This window comes from Rhinolophus ferrumequinum, chromosome 8 (assembly GCF_004115265.2).
Source record: "Rhinolophus ferrumequinum isolate MPI-CBG mRhiFer1 chromosome 8, mRhiFer1_v1.p, whole genome shotgun sequence".
NCBI lineage: Eukaryota > Metazoa > Chordata > Mammalia > Chiroptera > Rhinolophidae > Rhinolophus > Rhinolophus ferrumequinum.
In genome coordinates this window covers 23,620,105-23,645,798 of record NC_046291.1, presented here as the reverse complement: position 1 = coordinate 23,645,798, position 25,694 = coordinate 23,620,105, and the positions used below count along the sequence as shown (strand labels likewise).

The 25,694-nt window shown below is 36.4% G+C and overlaps 1 protein-coding gene across 14 annotated transcripts in view; it reads left to right on the top strand.

Annotated features, from left to right (window-relative positions):
• Positions 1-25,694, top strand: part of UNC80 (unc-80 homolog, NALCN channel complex subunit) — a 187,430-nt gene that overhangs the window by 107,222 nt on the left and 54,514 nt on the right. For 12 of the 14 annotated variants that reach the window (XM_033111946.1, XM_033111945.1, XM_033111944.1 and 9 more), the window contains 9 exons: positions 4,508-4,615; positions 5,889-6,027; positions 13,751-13,932; positions 14,443-14,574; positions 16,994-17,180; positions 17,826-17,957; positions 19,609-19,752; positions 22,633-22,733; positions 23,768-23,854. In XM_033111946.1, coding sequence (XP_032967837.1) covers positions 4,508-4,615; positions 5,889-6,027; positions 13,751-13,932; positions 14,443-14,574; positions 16,994-17,180; positions 17,826-17,957; positions 19,609-19,752; positions 22,633-22,733; positions 23,768-23,854 — 1,212 coding nt within the window. The remainder of the gene's footprint in view (positions 1-4,507; positions 4,616-5,888; positions 6,028-13,750; positions 13,933-14,442; positions 14,575-16,993; positions 17,181-17,825; positions 17,958-19,608; positions 19,753-22,632; positions 22,734-23,767; positions 23,855-25,694) is intronic. The other 2 variants (XM_033111942.1, XM_033111950.1) reach the window with 1 other exon arrangement.

Sequence of the window (25,694 nt, the reverse complement as noted above, 5' to 3'; positions counted from 1 at the left end):
TGTTTCCATGTCTTGGCCACAGTCTTACATGTATTGTGTCCTGTATGATATCTAACAGAGTGCCTCACTTATAGCAGAGGGACAATAAATGTTGAATAAATGAGTTGGCTACGTAGTTCTGGGATGTTACATGAGTGTCCTCCACCTCTGGCCCAACCAGGACACTAGGCTAAAGCAGCAGAAAAAGCTTGCCAACCTTCTTCATTGTTTACATTTCTGAAGGGAAAAGGGAAAGTAAAGCCAGAATAAGTGTCCGCTAACTCTCACACATTTAAATTGGTCATGCTAAGTAGAGGGCTAAAAAGATGTATCGAATCTTCTGTGATAAACATTTTATTTCAAAATTGTCAGCCTCCTCTTCAAGCTCCTTTTATTCCCTCCATTTGCCTTTTCTGAGTCTATCATGTAAATGAACAATGCCCATGTTTCCAGAGCAAAATGAGTAGGCAATAAATCAAGAATAAAAGCACTGGTTCTGATTAAAATCAAGACTTATCAGCAATTTGTATTTTGTTCCTGTTTCCTTTTTAATTGGTTGTTAATGGCAGAATATATTTGTGGCAGCTAGTACATTTTGTAACCCATCTAACTCTGATCAATCTTCTCATCTGCATTTCGGTGCTCAGAGACTAACTGTACATCCCATTAAGTCTATTTTAGTGCACTTCCACACTTGATGGGTTTTTATAAACTATCATTACACACACACACACACACACACACACACGCACGTACACATACGTACATATATACATAAATATTTATATCACCTTCATCAAAAAACTCTTTGATTTTTCCTGCATATTTGTCCCTTGTCCAATGCTATGTTCTAAATAGAGTAAATGTTCAATTAGTGCTTGCTGATGAATAAAAGTAGATAAAACAGTTTTTTTCCTTTCAAAAAGGAGAGGGAGTAAAAGGTGATATGTGCCCAAAAAAGAAAGGACACTCACTGTGTCTAAATTCTATGAAGCCAATGCAAATGGCAAGCAGCCAACTTTTCTGCAGGACTAATATTTCTGCAGGACTAATATTTTTCTAAAGCTGTGGAAAGCACTATTGTGAGGTCAAACCAAGCCCTAGTCTTGATTTCATTGGTCAGAATGACTGCCCACCATAACATACATAATCCATTTGTCAAAGATGTGTGAGACACAAAGGGTCTATTTTGCGTGTAGGGAAATATCATACTTATATTGGCATCATATTTCTTCCCAGAAACTTGAGGAAATTCCTTTCACAGAGAGCCCAGTAGGCTGATTTCAATTTTCCAAAATTTTAAATACCTCATTATTTCCACAGTATATCATCATTCATGGCAGATACCTCTTTTTCTACTTACCCAGTCTTTTCATTTGTGTGTATTTATCTATCTATCTTATCTATCTAAGATGCACTCTCCATGAGGAGAATTTTTTTTTGCTCCTCAGCATATCCCCAGAAGTTAGCCCAGTTCCTGCATGTAGTTAACTCAATAAGGATTCTTGAATTATTAAATGGATAAATAAAATTTTTATTCAAAATAATTATTATACCTCTCTAGTCAATCATCTTTTATTGCAAGTAACAGAAACTGACTGAAACGTGTTCAAGTAATTAGAAAGTTTCTTCAAAGGATATAGCAAAATCGCATGAAACTAGGGAAAGAATGGGAAACACAATCAAGCCTGAAAGAATTGAAAACCAAAGCTGCTTTCATCTCAGGATGGATACAGTCTGTCATCTCTGCTTCTTTCTGCATCATCTCCACCTACGTACTCATCTCTTTTCCCTGACCAGCTCCTCCTGCTTTTTTTATCTTGTACTTTGACTGAAAACATTGCATCATTACTTTTCAGCCCCAGCAACCATCACCAAATGAATCAGACTTGGTGTCTCTTAATTCCCTAAGACAGGAATTGGGGGGACCCAACTCCTCCTCTTTTTGATCCAGACATCCCAAATGATAAATCTCTGTAAATTCAATCAATAGTGGTCAAGATGAGGAGAGAGGACAGGGAGTCAAATATGATGAATATCTGTGACAGACTCGTATACAGAGAAGAAAATGGCAGCAGTTCAATTTCTACACCATCCTATAGCAGGCATTCCCCAGTCAGCTCTTGGGGCTGCATAGCTGCCTCCCACTGGCGACAGCTCCCTCTGGTAGACCAACTCAACAATGAATGACATTATTAGTAATAAATTCTGCCCTTTGGTCTTGGGTTACTAGTCTTCAGTTTCTTTTCATGACACTGGTTGGTGTGTAATTCCAACCACCATGTGCATCTCACAGTTAAGTGAAATTTCCAGTTCTTCCAAGAACCACTAATAATCACTAGATGCCTTCAGAACTAGCCTCCTACTCCATTCAGTTCCTTCCTCTCTTCTAGCCAAGTTTTAGACCAAGTTATCAAAGCATAAAAGCAACCGACAGTAACCTTCTTAGTCTGAGTTATGGGGGGGCCACACCAGTAGAGGGACTTGAGGGCCTTCACATTGTGTACCCAAATGTCCATCACACATGTACCCATCTCTGCTTTCTATCTTTCAAGCCTGACTAGGTCATTCAAGAAGAGTGACTAGCCCATCACTTTAGCGTGAAAACCCTATGAACTGCCTTTCCTTTCCATTAGGAATAACATTCTAATCATCATGAGGCAACCAGAATATCCTAGACTTCCTAAGGAAGCATGCCAAGATATTAAAGATTTGATATCTGAGAAGCTTGACTTATACTTTCTGTTTTTAGTAGGCAGGATTAAATAGAACCCTACATTTCCCAGATGGTCAGAGGCAAATATAAATGTTCAACTTTTTTCCTCTAAGCTGAGTATTTCCCTAGTTAAAATTCCTATAATTTAATCCAAAAGAAACTCTGTAAAGGACAAAATATCCAGCCAAAGGAGACAAGGGTGAAATATTTACAAAATTCAAAAATCATGTTTTAAAGTAATTGTAATGACCTGGGAAAATAGTCGTTATAAGATCAAAGTGAAATGAATTATTTAAAATTGTATGTCACATACACATACATAGCATCCTCACAGTTGTGCTAAGATGCATGGGTGGGGGGTGGGGGCGGGGAAGCTGAAAGGGAACAAATACTGGTCAACACTGTATTGGGGATTATAGACATTTTTGTTTTCTTCTTCTTCGTTTTTGTGTTTTCCTGATATTCTGAAATTTACGTGTATTGTTTTGTAAATATAAAAAAATAAAAGAGAGATGCTACTTTTAAAATAACTTGAATTTTTTTAAAGGAAGTCAACTGCACCCCTATATTTGTATGGAAAACGATTGTCATATACGATTTTACAAGTTTTCAATTTATCAAAAAGATAGGCATGGTATTTGTGCTGTGCATTGCTTTCCATTCACAGGAAAACAACAAAATGTAAGACTTCTCTTCTCAAATGATATGTGTTCCCAAGTATGTGCCTCCAGGTTTTTATATTTAGAAAACACAGCAAGAGCTCTGATTCATTTGTTTCCAAGTAGATTCATTTTAAAAGTTCATTCCATACCAGTCACATAATAGAGGCATTTTCTTGGTTCTTTTTGTCAGAGTTTTGAAAGACTTTCTTGGAATATGCATGTACTTTTAGATTTGCCTTTTCTTTCAAAATCTTCATCCATAATACTGTGAAGCTCTGTTCAAAATTCTTAAGGAGTTCAGTTTTTTCCCCCTTGGCTTTGAGGGAGGAAGTGTTTCATTGACATGGCACTGGAAAAACAAATGAGCATTTATTCTGTGCAAAGGGATGGGTTCCCTCTTTGCACAGCCTAAAGTGCAAAAATAGGACAAATCAGGACTCAGGATAAGTAAACAAGGGCCTGTCACCTTTAGGACCAGATCATTCTCCCAGCAGCTCTTTCCACTGCATTCCTTGGCATTTAGGGAGTCAGGAGAAGGCCTCGTCCCTTCTGTGCTTACACAGGTGAGTTAGGCCTATTCTGGGCCCTGGTTGAGGGGCTAGTTTGAAAGAACTGCTGCCTCCTGTAAATGAGTATAGATGAGTATGCTTTTTTAAAGAGGACAGTTATTTTGTACAAATCGGACCTAGATGATGGATACTATGAATCAGTACTTCCTAGATGAGTCTTTTATCTTTACTTCCTACAATTCCTCTGTGAAATATTTTCATTCTTCCATTACCAAAAGGTCGACTTGTAACATCCAACCTTATAAAGGGTCCTGGGGTAGAGTGGATTTTAACTGACTTAATATTCTAAAAGATTAGCCCTGAAATGGAAGTCAGATTTGCAACACGGTCAAGTTACTCCACCTCTCTGGATCCCAGTTTCCTCAGTAGTAAAAGAAGAGTTTGTTGCTAATTATCTTTGCACTCTTTTTTTTTTTTTTTACAAAGTTTACTGCTCTTAATTTTCAAACAGTGTGGGGCGCCAAAAAAGCTTTAAATCATTCCTCCCATCAGACAAACAGGGTTGTTTGGAGAATTTGGGGAAAAACTGCACTGTTGGTTTTGGAGAGACCACTCTTTGTCATATCTCATGTTCTTTTCAGTGCTCAGATAAGTCATGCCTGAGGACACCTTCTCTGAAGAAGAGAGTTTCAGATGCCAACCTGGAAGGGAAAAAGGACTCTGGAATGCTGAAATACATCAGACTGCAGGTATTGACACTTGGATCAGAAACATTCACGGAGCAAGAGCAGGAAGGGGGCTCTAGATATCCTGTTTGCTGTGGTTTGGAACATACAACGCCAATTGACACAGTATTGGCATAATGGTCCCTTTAATTGGTGAGCAAGAGTGCCACCAAGTGTGCAAGGAAAAAAATCCCTCCTTGCTAGACAGCCAATTTCCACTAAGACAAGGGTTTGGGGGCTTGGCAGGAACTGTGCCTCTTCCTACTCTCGCTACTCTGGTGGAGCTAATTCCCACCAGTATGGTGCTCACACATCTTGGAATAAGACAGTCTGGGTTCAAATCCCGCTCTGGCACCAGGACCTTAGGCAAATTCCCCCATTTCTCTCAGTTTTAGTTGCCTTACATATAGGATGGGAATTATAACATTAGACCCATCTCACAGGATTATTGCATGAATTAAATAAAATAGTACACTTACCTACTTATCCAGGGCTTGAAATAATGTTACATTATTACAATCAAAGCTCTAAATCATAACAGATTTTCCTGGGAGGAGAGAGGCACCGCTTCTTATATTTTTCTGGAAAATGCTTAAAATGACGGTTAAAGACCTAGACTTAACCTGGAACCTATATTGATTGCCTAGATTATCTGAAGTAATGGATTAAATAGGATTTTGTGGGCAAATGTGGGCAATAACCACAATGTATATTGTTACAAAGGGAAAATGCCGTCTACACTTCGACTGATTTAGAAAACTAACTTTCTGAAGGGAACTCCTTTATTTATTAAAGGCTGCTCACCGTTTTCAGTAGAAATGAAATCCCAAGAAACAGGAAAATTGAATGGTTTGAAAGTCCATTGGGACTTTTAGCACAAAGATATATTGGCTGGGGTCTTTCTTTTTTCATAGAGCTGTACTTATTTTACAGTTTATTCCTTAGGTGTTTGCAAAGCAATTGTTATGGTGAAAGCGTGCTGAAATTAGTATGATTTTTTTTTCCTTATTATTCATCAACTAATTAGGTATAAAGCTTATTTTATGCCATGCCAATAAATATGCTCCATTTTTTAAAGTATTTTAAGGTCAGCACGTAAATAAGACAATATTGTGTTGTTAACTGAGCCAGGTATATCAAACATTAAATGAAAAAAGGATGCTATCAAAAAAATAAATAAAAAGAAAAAATAAAACATAAAGAAAACAGAGAAAGGAGAAGTGGCACTTGAGTTTCATGAGGAGTATAGCCACCGGTGTCTTCAAAGATTTTAAGCCATGCTTTCTGTCTTTCCCAGGTGATGAGCCTGTCGCCGGCTCCTTTGTCTCTGCTAATCAAGGCAGCACCCATTCTGACAGAGGAGATGTATGGCGACATCCAGCCAGCTGCCTGGGAGCTCCTGCTCAGCATGGATGAGCACATGGCAGGAGCGGCAGGTAAAGAAAGACTACCTGGGACCCTGGTTCTGGTCCTGCTGCCACTCTTCCCAGTGTTTAAACAAGACAGAGGTGCACTCATTCCACTTTCACTCCTCGGTCACATTGACAGCAATTGCTGGAACTCTCGGCAGAGCTATGCACTCTAGGGAGGCAAGCCCAGGTTCTACGTGCGCTCTTTTCATTTCACTATGTTATTTGCATGAGAGCAGTAGGTCTCTCCCAGGGTGTTACCAAATTAGAGAGAATGATTTTCCCCAGAACCTACATTTTCACTATATCTAACAAAAGATAAAATTCTTTTTGTGTGTTGTGATTTCCCAGAAGTATCCATGGTGAGCCACGATCATTAACTTCATTAAATCTTATGTGAGTAACTTTCTACGTCCAAATTACAATATCAAGAAAAAACTGTTGAAATTTAAGATATGTGCAAAGCTACATAGCTAGAAAATTGTAAGTTCGAAATATGAATGCTTCACCTTTTTTCCACATTTTGTGCATATTCCTTTAGTTTTATAGTTATATTAATTGCAAAATGCACCTGGTAAAAAATCAAATAATACGTCGCACCCTCTTTCCTGTGAATCCCAGTACCTTTCCCCAGAGATGACAATTTTTTAGTTTCTAAAGACCCTTCTAAGGTACACTAGGCATGTATATGTATGTAGTATGTACATGTATAATGAATGTTTCTTTTTTCACACAAATAAGACATACTGTTTGCATTTTGCAATTTTCATTTATATCTAGGAAACTTTTGTTTTTTAATTTTAAGAGTCTATTTGAGCAAAAATCAATTCAAATTGAGCAGCTCCAAACCACAAGTGGTGAGGAGAACTCCACCAACAGGAGCTCAAGGAGAAGCTTTTATAGAGAAAAGACTGAAAGAAGCAAAGTAAGACAATTATTGATTGGCCATAGCTTAAAGCCTAGTTGGTAGTTTGTGATTATTTGTCCTTAGAGAGTTGGTTTTATAACTTTGAGACATTTTCAGACTTAGATTGCGGTTTGCTTACATAGGATGCTACAGTATTAGAGCCATACTAGTCTAGTGGCCTTCATGTTGAACTAGTAATTTAACATGAGCGGATGACCACACTTTGGTATGAACTCCACTCTCAATCACCATTAGAGTTAAGTTGCTCTCGTCTCATTGTGAAACTCATAGATTATGTTGTCAGATTTGTGGAAGCATTGTTTTTGCTGTTCATCTCATTGGTCATCTCGTTTCTGTTTCTCTAAGCACAGTGAGACCATCTGATGTACAGCTGATGGCTTTGAGCATGGGTTTAATACCTTTGAGAGAACACAACACACCAAGGAGACTATAATGATAACTATTAGGAAGATAAAATCAAGAGACTGAAGTATACGCCTTAGCCAGGGTCCCTAAGAACCAAACCAATTGATGTCAAATAAATCAAAGAATGTACCTGAAGGGACACCAACCTGTTTTAGCCAAGTAACTCTGCTAATTTCTTGTATTTGCTACAATACCAGTGGTGTTGATCCAGGTGCAATATAGGGTATTTGCTATGGCACAGACTCTTCCTTGTTCAGTCAATAAGTAATCTTAAGCAATTCTATTACCTAAAACCACCTTGTAAAGAAAATTTAGGGACCTCTGTTGTGTAGCTACGGCCTTAGCAATAAATTCAACAATAGTTGCCAGAGTTAAGGAGCACTGTCTGCATTAACAGAGAGAAAAAGTAAGTAGCAAAAAAGCAAAAGGAATAAAGATTTCATATTCATTTAAAAGAATGAGGATCTTGATTCCTGATCCTGGGAGAGTTGTTCACCACAAGATGGCGTCTGCTTCTGGGGAGGAACCTCCCTAGGCAACTTTAATTTTAAATCTCCAGCTGGTGTGCAATTCCAAGAGTTCAGAGGAGCTCTTTTTAATTGGGGGATACAGACACAACATTCAAGTCTCCAGAGTTTGTCTACCATTTGAGTCGTGAGGAGGACCTGCTATGGTCCCTTTCAAATAGGTTCAAGGGCAGCCTTTGTTCTTAGTGATTCCAAATCAGAAGGGCCAGAAAAAAATTGGAAATGTTAATTAGGAGAGTTATAGCCAGATATTTGAGGAAACTAGAAGAATTAAGGATCCAGTTTGGTGTACAGATATATAACAAAACCTCTAACACAATGACCAGGGCTAGAATCTGATATCCACAAGGTTGTATTATAATTTTCTCCTGAAACAATTTTTTCCTCTGCAATCACCCTCATTTTTATCAAAGGTAATCACAGTAACACACATTTGTTTGCAAATTAAGTCAGTCTCATTAAAGTTGGCCTGATTATTTACATAAGTGCAGCAAGAGTAGTGATTGACCATGCAGATTCTTTTTAAATCTGCTTTGCTGGAACTTTTCATAAGGAATCTTAGATTGGGCTTTTAATAGCCTCTCCAGGCTGAAAAGCTAAGCCAACATCTCACCATCAGATTTCACGGGGAATGCCTTCCTATATATAAATTCCCCTCTTCTTAAAACCCCAAGGTATCGTGATTATCTTGGGCCTGCCAGGAAGTGACCTTTTTTACTCACCTGGTCAGGCTATAGGGAACTCTGTAAGTAAGGTACGAGGCCAGTTTTTCAAGAAGTTTTATTGGATTTCTAAAGTAACCTCAGTCCCTTAAAACTGTCCGGTCATGTCTGATTTTACGCATATTCTCAAATATGACACTCCAGTCAAAGCCTTGCTAATATAACTGATGTGTCCAATTACGTCCTGTTATAAGGATAACAGATTCTTATTGAACTTATGCAAATAATTATATTGCTGTTAAAATGAAAATACTCAATAAGTTTCTGAATTTTGGAGAGATTAGATAAAGAGAAAAAGTAAATGTTTCCATTCTATTTACAGAGATATACTTTTAAATTTACTATAAGCCATAGTTAAGTCAAGAGAAAAGAGAAGAAGTTTTCCTAAGATCTGGAAACATAAAACATTAAGGAACCAGCAATGTTTCAAAGAAAAAGTTGTAAAAAATCCATAATTATCTTTATCAGTTCATTCAATCCCATATCATTAATTTTTGTTCTACTTGAATCCAGTTTTTCTGGATTAGTTCTAGAACTTCTTATACAGTTAAGTTTTATGATCTAAAAGTTATCAAAAGCCTATATTCTAGAATACTCATGTCAGAGTCCTTTCCACGAGCCTCTCTGAAGATGAAGAATCTTTGCAAAAGCGTTAGAGTAAAACATTAACTGTCTGTAAATGACAAAAAGACCAAAAAAAAAAGCCATGGTTAAAGATCTGGTGAGAGTTCATTTGATAAGGAAATGTAGTTATTTCTGTGGCATACAATAATTGAAGATAATAACTGGACAATGAGAGTATTGACAAATTTCTAGAAACTTTAAACAATTTCTAGAATACCTATATTAGTAACATATATCCATAAACATATAACTTAAGGTTTATTATCACTTCTTATTTGACAATGTTTCCTATATAATTTAACATACCAAATAGATATAATTAGTTTGACATCTCTTACAAGGTGGAAGGTGGGAGACAAATTCTTTTAGGTTTTTATAGGGGCTTTCTGGGAAATTTCAAAGTTACTTTGAGGTCAGAAAGACTTTTTAGGATTTGATTTTAGGAAGTTGTCAAATTATCAAAAAATTTGAACATTTGACTGAATAGGATCTTGGATTATTATGAATAATGCTTAATTATGTATTTAACTGAAATGACAATAGAAGATTTTAAAGGCAAATACTGAAGGTTACATAGTTGTAAACAAAATTTAGCTCTTTTAGTATTGACAAGACTGGGTTTTCTTAAGTAATCAAAGACCTGATGAAGACGACCTGGAGTTTACTAAATTATTTTGGTAAGACACAAAATCTTTGTTTTCCAAGTAGATTACCCAAAAGGTGAAAAAACACCTTGCACAATCTTATCAACAGCAGAACAATAGTCCCAGAAAACTTTGTCATTTTAACAGAGAAAACCAAATTCTAATTTTTCACCAGTGTACTTTTGATATTAAAACTCATTCTTTAAAAGCTTAAATACATTCATTCCAGTTTTAGTCATCTTGACCACACATAAAATTCCTTTTCCAATGTTCCTTTTCCACAAACCTTCTACAACTTGTTAAATATCTATTCAGGTGTTGCCCTATTTTTTTCTTTCTCTTTCTTATTCCAGAACAACCCGTCATTTTACCTTCCTTACCTAGTATTCATACACAGATGTTTCATTCTACTCTTATTATTTCTAATTAGTTTTAATTATATATATTGATTAGAATTCTTAACCTTTTAAAATCCTTTATTCCTAGTGAAAATTAAGAAGTTAACATTGTGAACTGTTGTTATGCCAGTGTTCTGTGGATTGGCAAATTTATAAATACATTTCACAATTTCTAGAAGTATATTTTTCCTCATAGTAAAATTTTCAATGTAGCACAGAGCATGTTTACTAATACTAGACACAAACATTTTTAGTTCCTCTGTAAAAGATAACCAAAAGTAGATAAACCTATGTTCAGTAATTAATGTTTCAATATTTTATGTTTTTTGGAAATGATTTATTCATAGATATTCAACGAATATGCATCATTTAATTTATCTTAATATAACTTTAAGATTTCAAGTTACCAGAAAGATTTGGAAACTATTTTTAAGTAGACATATCATAAAGAATGATTATTGTTGAAAAATTCATTTATAAACTTTTGTCTTACATCTATTTAATTTACTTGTTTTTAACAATTATTTTTAGATTACTCATGAAGATTTCATGAGGCGTTAAACAGCTAACCATCATTTTATCTTTCTTGTTGACAAATTCTGTAAGAGATAACATGAGCTTATTTGACTTTAGTAAACCTAGGTAGAATAAAAGTATTATATTTAATTCTGATAACTCTGAAGACATGTTTGTTTTAATTAAACAAACAAACTAGCTTTATTTACCAAAGTTTATCTTAGATCACATGAACTTGAAAGACATTTGAGTTAGTTTCTATATTTCTGAGAGTATACTTGATATACATGCTTACTTGCCTTTAAGCCAATCAAATAGGGCTTTTTACAAATTAATTTTGGCAATGCTATTCATAGGTTGAAAAATATCACACATCTATAACATACACTCAGAGACATACATAAACATATGGACAGATGCTGAGATCTTACAGCTTTCATTTTAAAATTTTATCCATGAGACAGGTACAATAATGAAAAACTGACTAGTTTATAAAAGAACAGTTGGATACAAACTGTGTTTCTAGTAAGTTAACCTGCTCAGATGGCTAAAACTTTTGCTAATATTTGTGGAAAACATTTTTATTCTCCTATTTTTCAAATAGCTGCTGCTTCTTGTTGTTGTTTTTCGTCTTCTCCTTCTTCTTCTTCCTCTTCCTCTTCCTCTTCCTCCTCCTCCTCCTCCTCCTCCTCTTCTTCTTCCTTTCCCTTCCCATTGCCCTTCCCCTTCCCCTTCTCCTTCTCCTTCTTCTTTTCTGATAAGGATAAACTTCCTGAAATTTTTATTTCAAGAATGGCTCTGGGTTCCTAGAGCAGACCAGGTAGAATATTTATATTTCAAAGACACAGAGAAATGATGTAAATTTTTCCAAGAAGAACTTTTGTTTCCTAAATCCAGATCTTTTACAGTATCTGCAAACCTTTTTATTATAGATGAATAGGGGGGGTTTGGGGATTGATAAAAACAAGGATATGTGGGCTTTGAATTGTTTCTAGAGCCTCTTTTCTGTTCTTGTAAAGACCCAATTTGTTAGACAAGTACAGTTGTTTTTAATTCCTGAAAGAATTGGGTTGCAATCTAATATCAAGACACTGACCCAGCCATTTGTCTACAATATTTTCAATGTGCTTCTTTATATCAGGAAGAAGTTCTTCAACTAAGGTGGAAGTAAAAAGATTTCTACACTCTAGATTTACAGTTGTGTTTCTTTGGAATGTTTTAGTAAATCCTTACACAGTGGCTTCAGAATGTTTTTCTTTCCTTCTGGGTACATAGTTTCATTGTACCTTAGGGAAGAAGGCCTAAAAATAAGTTTTTATCAGGCTTTGAATATCCGCTTCCAATCTGGCCAACTTGTGAAGGCAAAGCTACTTAAAATTATTTTTCTTAATCCTTTCAAATACCTTGTCAGCTTTCAGCTGGGACAAACAGAAAATATTGCTGGTAGTATTGAACTACCTTGTGGACACATGAGGGGACCCCACAGAGGATGCAAAAGATAACTACCCTCCCAAGATCCACTCCCAAAGATAACCAAAAGAAAGAAAGGCTTACTTAGTTTCTCTGAAAGCTCGCCAGAGTAGTCAGAAATGGAGGGCAACACACATTTCTGTCTGGTCATATTTTGGGGGCCTCCAACCTAACGGTTGCCAAGCCAAATTCTCAGGACATAGAACAAGACAAACAACAAGGCAGTAGCCGTCCCGGGGAGAGAAAGGATCAATAACCAATTTTTTTTTTTTGGCCAATCTGAATTTATAAAGGAAGGGATAGTATTAAATGTTACCTTCCTTTCTCAACCAAGCAACACAGAGATCTAGGAGAGCTGACTTTGGTAAAAATTCATACCTTTTGCCAACTTCTGCCTGTCTTCCCAGCATGCCATCTACAGGTTCTGGAGTGAGTGGGTGTCCCAGCAAGTTTTATCCTGGTTACCAGTAACTGTAGAGGAGGAAATATAATTTTTCCCTTATTGTTTATAGTGAGGGCCTGGTGAGACTACTTTTTCTCTAAGGTACCTCATAAGTGGATAAGCTTATCTGGGATGGCTAAAAATTCTCCACTGTGGCCACTGTAATTCAAGATTATCTTTGGTAAGGTTAACCTACTTGTTTAGCCTTAAAATTTTATTCACCTAAGGCCTCACACTGGATCCAGTCCAGATTAAGTTGCACCCAGTCCGGTTTTTAAGTCTGACCCAATCTGACTCTGGCTGGTTTCTGGACCCCATCCAAAAAAAGAAATGCCCAATAAATTCTGAAAGCTCATAACACAAACACAAAAACTGAGATAAGTTAAAAGTTTTGAGGCTCTAGGGAAAAGTACAAGAGAGATTTTTAAATTATGTTTTCATAATTGCCACTGGGTCCTCCATCTATGCTATAGATTATATTTATAAGTCTTATTATTCATTAGCTTTATAACTAATGGCACCTGACCTTTCTCTTATTGACATTCATATTTTCTGGAAATTAAAAAATAAAAAACATGGTAATATGATTTATGAAATCTCTTTTAGCTTTTCAATATCTTCCATCTCTAGGAAGCGTATAAGTTTCTAATAGAGACTACAGTGTGGATTTTATTTTTAATATAAGTAATGTAACAAAGGCAGTTTTTAATTGACATTTTTATGAACTGTCCCATTTCCTTTTTAGGAAATTTCACTATGGAATTTCCTTTTTTCATTTGCTTCCTCTGGTACTCACTTTTCACTGTGAGCCAAAGGACCCTTTGCGTAGAGTGAGCTATTCTCCTGAAATATCTTGTTGTCACTGCTCTTGCACCAGGTGCTGTGGAGCACTGAGGATGATGTTTGGTTTTTCAGTGGCTGAAATAAGGTTTGCTTTTGCTGATGTTGGTGGCCTGGCTCCATTAGCTCAGGAGCTGTTTTCGGGAGATAGGAGCAACCCTACCCTCCTCTCCACCCTCAGGAATCAAGCAAAATTAAAAGATGTGTAACTGATGCCTTGTTGACTGTGTCTAGCTGCCATGTTCCTGCTGTGTGCGGTGAAAGTCCCCGAGGCCGTGTCCGACATGCTGATGTCAGAGTTCCACCACCCAGAGACCGTGCAGAGGTTGAACGCTGTCCTCAAGTTTCACACGCTCTGGAGATTTCGCTATCAGGTTTGGCCCCGGATGGAAGAGGGAGCACAGCAGATTTTTAAGGTAAGGACACTTCTTCCCACATGGGAATTAGATTAGCAAACCCAACCCAAGGCTTGTTGATATCCTTTGACCACAAATCGGCAGTGTATGGCCCAAGAGATGGTTCTTTTGTTTTCTCTTTGGTTGTATAAGTAAATTTAACTCCTATATGAATAAATACTTATTACTAAAAAATTGAAATATAGAAGAATGTAGAGTAAGAAAATCAAGTCTCTATAAACCTATAGATCTCACTATTATCCTCAGAAGTAAGCACATAAAAGTTTGGGGTATGATCATCCAGACATTTTGCTATATATACACAGATAGATGTATTTTGATTAACACAAATAGAAATGATTTTTTTGAAGCCCTTTATTTTATTAATGAGTAAACTGAGGCACAGAGAGATTCATCCCATGTTCTCTATAATATTCTGTGTGCTATAAGATTATGTCATAATTATACTTAAGGCTCATTCAAGCTTATTCTCCATCTTATTCACCTCATTCTTCTCATATCAACTAACAGATCCCACCTCCCAGTATAAACTTCACCCTGCCCTCGCCAGTGCTTGGAATGCCATCTGTCCCAATGTTTGACCCCCCATGGGTCCCTCAGTGCAGCGGGAGTGTCCAGGACCCCATTAATGAAGACCAGTCTGTGAGTAACAGGCCCTTACTTTTTCATATCTTGAGGTCCCATAGTATACATGTAAGAGAGAAGAACAATGAATGTGTGAGACGGTTTGTTCATTTTTGTCATAAGAATGTAATAACAATATGCAAAATCAGCCTCAAAAGGTTTTTGTTCTTGTGAATACAACAGAAGGAACTAACAACTGGTAGTGAGCATTTGCAGACCTCCAAGCCAACAAGTTTTGTTTTATAATTAAGAAGCAGCCATCTTATGAAGCTATTGAAAGCATTAGGCATTGATTTCTTGGCCAAAGGTAACACTTTTGCCTCCATGTATTATAAAATAAACATATTCAGTTAACCTATAATACATAAGCTACCTGAAAGTTAATGATACTGACCTTGGGCGAATAAGAAAATGAACTCAGATGGCCGCTGTTGTTTCCTTCTTTGGACCTGAGTTTGTTCTTCATTTTGTTGATCATCAGTATAATCACCACAAACATCACTCCCGAGACCTCAGGTCTTAGGCTACTCTAATATGTCACTGCTATATTTAATGTAATGCAGACACAGTTAAGTGTAAATCACACTCTATTTATATACAAGAACCAAGAATATGTATGTGTCTTTTGAAAACAATGCATTTCCAAAAAATGCCTTTTTCATCTATTGAATAGCATTTTCCTATATTATAAGAGTAATGTAGAAAATTTGGAAAAGAAAGGAAAACTAGAAAAAGAACACATCTCTCTGCACAAATCCATGATTATTTCCTTGGTTAAATTCCCATGGGATTTAGGGCAATTGGTACATACATATTAAAGATTTTTGCTGCATCTTACAAAATATCCCCAGCAACGTTGTACCATTTTACAACATAGAATAGGAAAGTGTCTTCTTTATTCACATAAACTAGTGTTATTTTTTTAATGCCACTTTGGCAAAAAAGACAACATTATTGGTGTTTTTATTTATACATCTTTAAAAAGTTAATTGAATATATGAAATTAGATTGAGCATTTTGCATATCACACGTACATTTTCTAGGCATTGTAGTTTTCCTTGGAAAACTGTTTGTTTGAACTCTTTACCCATCAAATCTTTTATTTTAATTCTACTTCATATCATACCTTTATATCTGTTGGTTTTTGTGCCAAAGAGAAAGGCACACCTGGTTCTTCCCCTATATGTGCAGTGATTCCAGCATCTGAACCACTGGTGTAAGGATCTTTGATTTTTCTCCCATACTTGTGATGGATTCATCTGAGCCATGCACACTTACTCTCCCAAGTTCACAATGAACTTCAACCAATCCCCTGATTCTGTGTCCAGTTCTCTTTCTCTCATTCTACAACTTTAATGTACCTATTATAATAAACTCTCGTAACCCCTGACCCTGAAAATGAATTGTCATTTTGCCCACCAGACGCCCTTAATTGCTTGTCATTCATCACTGGAAACGTTTAGTCTTATGTTAAAAGACTAAAACCCTTTAGTCTTATGCATACAGGGGCCTCTATGGATACAGCCTTGTAGAAGAGTGACCAACACCCCTTGTTGTCTCTAAAACCCTATATAACCACTAGCTAACAAAGAGATGTGGAATTGCTATTGTGCATAGTCATTACTTCAGATGGGTAGTGAAGAAGTACAGTGATCACTTCCCTACTCTGAGACCACTGGCTTTGCCCCACAGCTCCGGGAACTTGTCTCAGCAGAACTTACATCATGGTTAAGGCATGAATAAAATAGCCATTTTGCATAGTGACTCTTTTCTCCTTTATTCCTCCTTATTTGTTATGCCTGCTGCTGGTAAATAGAGTCCAATTTTACATTCAACCTTATTAACACTATTAGCTCTCATAATTTCCATTCAGTAACTTTGTTTCTATAAATATTGTTAAGTATTGACAGTGTTCTATTGTATTTATCTACAAATATTAAGTATTTACAGTATGGTAAATTTTTGAGATAGAAAAATGTAGTAAATCACATAGCTAACTGGTTTATATGAGAGGTAGATCTAAGAGAAAGTTCTAACTTTCTCTCTCATTAACTTTATGAAATATAAATGTCCTTCATTTAAAACCAGTTCACAAATTTTTGGAAATGAATAGAGTATTAAAGTTGTTTATTTGATTTTAATGTTTAAAGAGGGGATCATTGATATCACCCCAAATCATAAAGGTGAAATAGGATTCTTGCCAGAAATCACAGGAATACTCGAAGGATTATTATGATTAAATGAAAAAGATTCAGTTAGTTGTACACAACCTGGAAGCTTGGTAGAAAAACAAACAAATAAATCTCCATGAAACTAGATCATGGGTTCCCTACCATTTCCTGAGCACAAATTACCACATTTGTGCAATTTATTGGAACACTCTTTATGCCTTGTGGAAGAGCTGCTATTAAATAAACTTGCCTTCATGTCTTCCTAGAAATCCTTTTCAGCTCGGGCTGTGTCCCGCTCCCATCAAAGGGCAGAACACATCTTAAAGAACTTGCAACAGGAGGAAGAAAAGAAACGTCTTGGTCGAGAAGCCAGCCTTATCACTGCCATCCCCATCACCCAGGAGGCTTGTTATGAGCCCACCTGCACCCCAAACTCAGAGCCAGAAGAAGAAGGTGCTCTCTATTCACGGGACTTCTTGGGGGGCTGAATCTCAGCAAAAGGAAAGGACTTGATTTGAAATAAACATTGATAGTTTTATGTGAAATGAGGTGATATGCTCCCTGTCTCTCTCTCTCTCTCTCTCTCCCATCTCCTTACACTATTCTAAGAAAGAGAAAACGTTCTGTTTTCTAAAGACTACAGTTGGCCTGTGTACAGAGGAGGATGTTAGCACAATGAATGAACCAATATGAGAATGGACCGACCAGTGATTGTGATTGTGGGAACAGCTGAATCCAGAGTGTGGATTAAAGTAGATGCAGTCAGTTCTTTTATCATTAAAAATGGTGTTAGTCCATTAACTACTTTCAACCTTCCAAAGTGCAGACAATTTGTTGGTTGGTATCAGAAAATGACAGTAACCGTTCTAAATTCATCGATTCTCTGCCCTGCTTTTGTGAAACCTTTTGGAAGAATATTTTGTCTTTCTCTAAAGACAGTCAGTCTTTCTGTCTTTTCCTTTTCCAAATACTCTCTAAATCACTTAAGCTTTAGGCTGTGAGAGCAGTATACCTATAGTTGTCAGGTACACCTATAGTTGTGATAATAACCATTTTTGTTATAAAATCAAAGTTCACGTTCCCCATTTTTTTTGCCAGTAGAAGAAGTCACCAATCTGGCATCCCGCCGACTATCTGTCAGTCCATCCTGTACCTCCAGCACTTCCCACAGGAATTATTCCTTCCGCCGAGGATCAGTCTGGTCAGTGCGTTCCGCTGTCAGTGCCGAAGGTGTGTCCTCTTGCAAATGTGTTATTTATTCCTCATGACTTGTGTGTTTTGACACATTTTCCAGTTAACATATTCTCTCATTTTATTACACGACACTTTATTGCACTACACTGTTTCATGACTTGAAGTTCTGAAGAAAATATTGGCTTGAGTGGTACCTAAAAAAAATTGCTGTTGATTTTACCCAGCAATTATCCTGTATAAGTTGGCTCTGTTTTAATTACATTTCATGTCATCATATTGCTTAGGTTTTTGGTTAACAGTTTCCAACCCTGGCTACATGTTATAATCAACTGGGGAGCTTTTAAAAAAAAAATGCCCAAGCCACACCCAAGACCAAATCAGAATCTCTAAGAGTGGGACCTACACATGAGTATTTTAAAAATCTACTCAGGGTATTCCAGTGTGTGGCCAGTATGATGCGTTAAGATGCTGTTCTGGAATAAACAACCAAAAGAAAACCAAAGCTCATGCTACTCCTGTAATGAAATCTTATTTCAGGGGGGAAATGTGATACTCTTAATCACAAGAATTAAAAATATATATATATATGTTTCTCTAATGAGACTCTCTGGGACTCACTGCTTCGTGATTATACAAATTCCATCACTGATTTATAAAGTCATATTAAAAAGTTGTACAGAAACCAATGGTTCTCAACCCTTGGCTGCACAACCCTGGGGAACTTTCAAATGACTAATGCTAATTAGTGTGACAACTTATGAAAATGAGGCCCAAGGCACACCTATATTTTTATAATACCTATATTGAGATATTCATATACCATAAAATTCACCCTTTTGAAATATACAAGACAGTGGTTATTGGTATATTCATAGAGTTGCAGTCATAACCACTATCAAATTTTAGAATATTTGTGTCATCCCCAAAAGAGACTGTACCCATTAGCAGTCATTTCTCATCCACTGTTTCCCCTAACCCCTGGCAAGAAATAATCTTTCTATTTCTCTGAATTTTCCTATTTGTACATTTAACATAAATGGAATCATACACTATGTGGCCTTTTGTGACTGGATTCTTTGACTCAGCATATTTTCAAGGTTGTCACATGTATCAATTCTTCATTTCCTTGTATTACCATATCATGTTCCATTATATGAATTCACCAGTTAGTGGACATTTGGGTTGTTTGCACTTTGGGCTATTATTAATTATGCTGCTATGAACAATTATGTACAAGTTTTGTGAGGAAAACTACCAAGCTAGTTTCAAAGTGACTGTATCATTTTACCTTCCTACCCAAAAAGTATGAGGGTTCCAGTTGTTCCACATCCTTCAATAGCCAAAATAATCTTGGAAATGAAGAATAAAGACATTTCCCAATTGCAAAACTTACCTACAGAGCTGCAGTAATCAAGATTCTGTGGTATTGTATAAGGATTGACGTACAGATCAATGGAATGGAATTGAACAACCAGACGTAAACCATTCCATTTACATTGGTTTCATGTTTGAAAAGGGTACCGAGCAAATTAAATGGGGAAAGAATAGTCTTTTCAACAAATGGTGCGGGACAGCCAGTTATCTATATACAAAAAAATATTAGCTAAATAGGCCTTGAACTGAGGAGTGTTGTTGTATTAGAATTACAATACTGAAAAAAGCACCCCAATTATGTCTCCCTCGTCAGATGAGGAGCATACCACGGAACACACACCAAACCACCATGTGCCTCAGCCCCCACAGGCAGTGTTCCCAGCATGCATCTGTGCAGCCGTGCTCCCCATTGTTCATCTCATGGAGGATGGTGAGGTGCGGGAAGATGGAGTAGCAGGTACAGTTTTACTAGTAAAATCATAAATAACTAATAAAATACTTCATCTGTTCCTCTGATGTAAGAAATTAGGGTGTTCTTGAAAACATTAACTACTGGCCACATGTTGAGTTGTTTTATGTCCATATTATAATTATGGATTCGTAGTACACTGTACTAACACTAGTTTCTCTACCTCCTCTTCCCACCACCTTTATGACTAACAAGTTACACTTAAAATAGCTAGTTGAGTCCAGGCACATTATTTATGACCAGAGAACAAAACAACACTTATTTGGCCAAACGGAAATCACAGAGTGATTTTGGCCACTTTAGCAATCTTAGCTACTAGCTGGATATCACTAATGCCATCTTTCCTACTTGATTACCTTTCCAGAAACACTACCTAAAGAGAATTATTGCAAGATAAAATGATAAACCAGGAGTAGAGATGAGTTACATTTGTAACAGACAAAGATTATTGTTAATAATCTTTAAAAGACCCTTATAACTAAGTAATGATTTTTTTTAAAACCCCAGTAGAAAAATGGTCAAAGGATACAGACACAATCCAATAGCCAATAACATTTGTAAACAACATTGTTGTTTAAGACTATGAAATCTTACATTTTAGCTAAAAAAAAATTACGAAGATTTTTTTAAATAAAAATGCCCATGGTTGGTAAAGATTCAGGGAAAAGAGTGTCTTCACACTTTGCTGATGGGAGTATAAAATCAGATACAAGCATTCTGGAACAGAGTTTCATAGTATGTATCAAAAACGTAAAAAGTGTGGAAACCCTTTGACACAGATTTTGACTTATAGCAATTTCCTAAGGCAATAATGAGGATTATATAAAGATTTATATAGGACACTCTGCACTGCATATTATTTAAACTAACAAATATTTGAAAAGAGTTTAAATGTCTCGCAACAGGTGATCAATCATAGTATCTCTATATAATAGTACTATAATCATAGTACCTTTATATGACAGTATTTTGTGTACATTAGAAATACATTCCAGAAGAATAGTAACTTTAAAAGTTCAATATATTGAGTACCAAAGAACATTTTCTACATAATATTCTTTAAAAATACATGGAAATATATATATCCCATGTACAAAAGGACATACTCCAAATGTTTGTAGTTGTTTCTGTAATTGTTAGACTTACTGGTCCCATTTTTGTCTTTGTTTTTTTCTGTAGGTTTCCTGCCTTCAGCATTTAACTGCCTCCCTTCAGCAATTAGAATAAAGTAATATTGGTTTTCTAACAAATTTCAACCTCAGAAAAACCCACCCCTATTTAAATTATTTAGAAAAACACATTAAAGCTAAAGCTTATTTATATCTCTTGTGAATATTATTTACATAGTTCTTAATTTTAATTGGATCATGAGTTTCTGAAGCAAAAAAAGTGGTATCATTTATTTAAAATATAGACTGAATGATTAATTCATGCGAAACTCTATATTCCTAGTTGGAAAACTAAACTAAATAAACCATTTAGACAAGTGCTTACACACCACTCACTTTCAGCCATCTCATTCTAAGCCTGGGCACTTTCAGGCAATTGTAGGCTGACCACCTTCCCCAAAGAAGTAGCATTGTCTTTCACATTAGAAATAATTATTTATTCTTTAGATAGTCATCATTAGCAGCGGGAGCCTAATTATTACTGACTCAACTTATCTTGCTGAAGGAGATACTATGTAAAACATTCATGTGAACAGTAAAAGATCATCTCTAAAACATTTTCTAAAAACCAAGTAATTACTTTAGGAATTTCTCCATACAACAAATAATTAAGTATGAGTTTAATTTAATCATACTTAGCACTGCTAATATTAGAATGATTTCCAAAACTAAGACTTACAAATGTATTTCTTTTTAATTGAAATATTATTGATATATAACACTGTATTAGTTTAGGTGTAAAACGCAATGATTGATATATACAGAGAGTGCCAAAAAAATGTATACTCATTTTAAGAAAGGAAAAAAACTGCATTAAAATTGTAATAATATATACCGATAACAAAAGATGGATACAAGTCACATTTGACATCTGCAATTACAAGAAATGCTCAAAGTGGTTGCCATCAGCGTAATATTAATGCAGTTTTTTCCTTTCTTAAATATGTATACATTCTTTGGCACCTTCTGTATATAAATATAAATATATATATATATTTATTTATTTATTTATATATATATATATATATATATATATATATATATAATCCATCACCACGCATAGTTATAAGTTTTTTTTCTTATGATGAGGACTTTTAAGATCTACTTTCCTTATAACTTTCAAATATACAATAAAGTATTGTTAACTATAGTTACCATGCTGTACATTATATCCCCAGGTTTTATCTTATATCTGGAATTTTGTACCTTTTGACCACCTTCACTCATTTCCCCCCTCCCCACCATCCTCTGCCTCTAGCAACCACCAATCTGTACTCTGAGTTCAGTTTTTTGTTTTTTGTTTTTTTAATTCCACATAAAAGTGAGATAATACAGTATTTGTCTTTCTCTGTCTGGCTTATTATGCTTAACGTAATGCCCTCAATGTCCATCCACGCTGCTGCAAATGGCAAGATTTCCTTCTGTTTAAGGCTGAATGGTATTCCATTGCATATCACAAGCGTATTCTTTACAAAAGTAATGCTAATGCCTAAAGACCACCCTATATTTGTTTGTTACCTTTCTTTGTAAGTAAAAATATTCAGAAACAGCAACAAAGAGGTCAAATATTTACCTTTCAAGAGTTCACAGAAACTTTTTAAGGCAAAAAAGAGGTTAATTAAAGCCTAGCAAATTGTCTAATACTTTATCTAATAGGTTTCTTTCCATTTATGACAAATGTTCATTTTCTCTTCTAAAGTGAGTGCCGTGGCCCAACAAGTCTTATGGAATTGTCTCATTGAAGATCCATCAACAGTTCTTCGACATTTTCTGGAAAAACTGACCATCAGTAATAGACAAGTAATTATTTTCCTTCTTTTTCTTCTCCTCCTTCTCCTCCTCTTCCTCCTCCTCCTCCTCCTTCTTCTTTTCTTCTTCTTCTTTTTTTTTTTTTTTGTAGTGTAGTTATGTGTGTGAACACGGTTAAAAGCACGCAATGGATTTTGCAGTGCTGTGCAGGCAGCATCAATGTCTTCTGACACATAGCCAATAAGTACTTTAGGTAATCATAATGACGAGCAATATTAAACTTTGCTGTTTTCTTTCGAATTTCTCCATCAGCTGATGTCTCCATAGTGTGTGGTACACTGCTAGTGATGACCCTGAGATACTTACAGATTCTCCGTCTTTTAAACAAAGATTAAATTTAGTATAATATTCTTAGTATTGGGTACATCTATTGAATTCTGATTGTTTGGTTGTCTGTGATCGTAGGGTTATTAGAATATGTTGAAACTCTCCATGAGTCAAAAAATCTGATTTATGGGACCACCCTGTAAGATTATACCAAATAAAAGTAGCAATGTAAAATACAATGATGATTAAGAATTATTTGTTCATTTCTATGTTATCCTCCTATTCACTGCAAGACTAAGTTTGGTTTCTAAAAGGTAAGGTTAATTATATTTCCATTTATCCTCTCTTGGCCGAGCTTTATCTGTTTTACTCAAAACCTAGGAAGCAGAACCACGGAGTTCAAAAAAACTGGTTTGTTTAATGGTTTTTTGACATAGGGCCTCCTTACATTTCCTCCACACCTGACAGCCATAGCAAATAGAGCTAACTAAATACACGGTTTTCCTGTAACTTGACTATGGTCTATAGACACGGTATAAATTTTTGTTTATAAAAAAAGTTGTCTGACTACGGCTCAGTGAGAACGTATCACAGCTGGCTTAAACTCTATGTCCCAAAGACTATATGAAAATGCTGAACATAATGGAAATCAACATGGGGACAAAAGTAAGAAATGGCCACCTCCCTGCTTTTCTAGAAGTTAATTTAATTATCATAGCATGGCAGCTGAGTGAGACACAGACATTCTGTTCTTTCAGGATGAGTTAATGTACATGTTGCGCAAACTGCTCCTGAACATTGGAGACTTTCCTGCTCAGACGTCTCACATCCTGTTCAACTACTTGGTGAGTTTCAGCCTCCAGTAGGTTATAAAGGTTCATTTCCAACTAGGAAGAAGTAGCATGAGTAAAGGTCTTAGGAGAATTTGGGCAATAAATTCCCATTACTTATGAGATGGAAAGTGAACCCTGGTCAGCTAAATTCACCACTGTGTGTATGGGGAAGCCCCTCCTCCTGACACAATCCGTGACATGCGGTGGATACTCAGTTAATGCCACTTTGCTCTCTGTCTTCCTTTGGCATTATACGACTTCCTTATGTTCGTTCTTAATTTTGGTTTTCTGTTGAGAAAACCTATGTCATTTTAGTCACTTTTCCCTTTTTCTGTTTCACTATTTAACACACACACACCATCCCGACAACTCCTTCCTGAACCCTCCAGAATTTACCAGTTTCTTTGTATTCTCTTTATACCCAAAATGAATGTGTAGTTTGGGGCTTGTTGACATGATGCCTGTTCTTTGAAATTCCATTTCAATCCAGGCAGAGAGATGGCCAAATGAATTTCTATGCTGAGAGAGCTTCTTCTTTCTCCATTACTCTCATCAGTCTTTAAGAAGGTTGGGAAGTAAGAGTTACTTATATGCATCTGAGCAGAATGGTAAATTTAACTGATGCTACAACGCCAATGTGCAGAGAAAACTTGCAATCCCTTTCTTTTGTCTATGACTGATTTGGTTTTCCTCCTGAGTGCCCACCTACTGGTTGACAAGGGAAAAAATATAAATAATAAAATACAATTTTTAAAAATCCAGTTTTAAGTTCAGACTGACAAAAATAAATAAATAGTACCTTTGGATAGTGTTCAGTCTCTCTTGGCTGAAAATACTTAGTTTCTATGAATTCCCTTCCCTTCCAACTGCTTTCATCTTTACACACCATGTGAAGTTGGGGAGAAAAAAAGACCTTTGTTCAGCACTCTAGCTTTATTCAACATTTGCTCTGGCTCCTCCCTTTGTGAGACAGTGCCCTTTATCTGTCTGGTTGCTGGATGCCCAGCTGATGGGAGCCAAGGCCCATAGTTGCTCTGGTACTTAGGGCCCCTCTGCTCCCAGTGGTGTTTGCAGGGAGACTCAACCTCACCTCAGCTCCTGCTGGTGCTGTAGACCCCTCAGTTCTGGTCATAAGCCTCTTATGTATCCAGCTTAGGAAGTCCTCTGGCTAGATCATCCTACTCAGGTGACACCAACCTATGGCAATTCTATGTAGAAAGCTCGCCAGCTAAGCTTTCCGCTACTTCTTGCTCCTGTCTACAATACACAAAAGTCAAAGGCAGAGTATCAAAGCCAAATATCAGAGCCTCCCTCAGTTTCAGTGTGTGCTCTGTCAAGTTTATATTGTATCCAGGCTGGTATGGAACAGCTCTGCAGTAAAGTCCTGTCAGAGACCCAAACAAAGACTGGAGGCAAGAGCGCCCCAGCGTGCGTTCCCGTTCCCCAGGGTACCTGGACAGAGGAAGTGCTTCCCTGGACCACCGCTTTCCTCTGTCCTTTAGCCTGAGGACAAGAAGATGGACATTTCATTTCCCTTTTGCCATATTCTCCTGTCAAGTCCAAATAAGCCGTAATGACAGACATAAGTCCGCTTTATCCTTGTGCAGCTAGGGAATTGATAAGCAAATAGACAAAAGGGCTGAGGACACCTTGGCCTGGCTGTGTAATCTTGTTTTGCATGAATATAAATGTCCGGATTTGCCTTTCTGTCTAAACCCTAATCTTCCCCTGAATCTCAAGAACACGGATGCTTTGGGTAGACTAAGGAAAGTATCTTGTACTCTGAAGGGCATAACAGTGAAGGGCAGAGTCATTTTTAAACCATTCCCCTTATTACACATCTTTTTGTAAC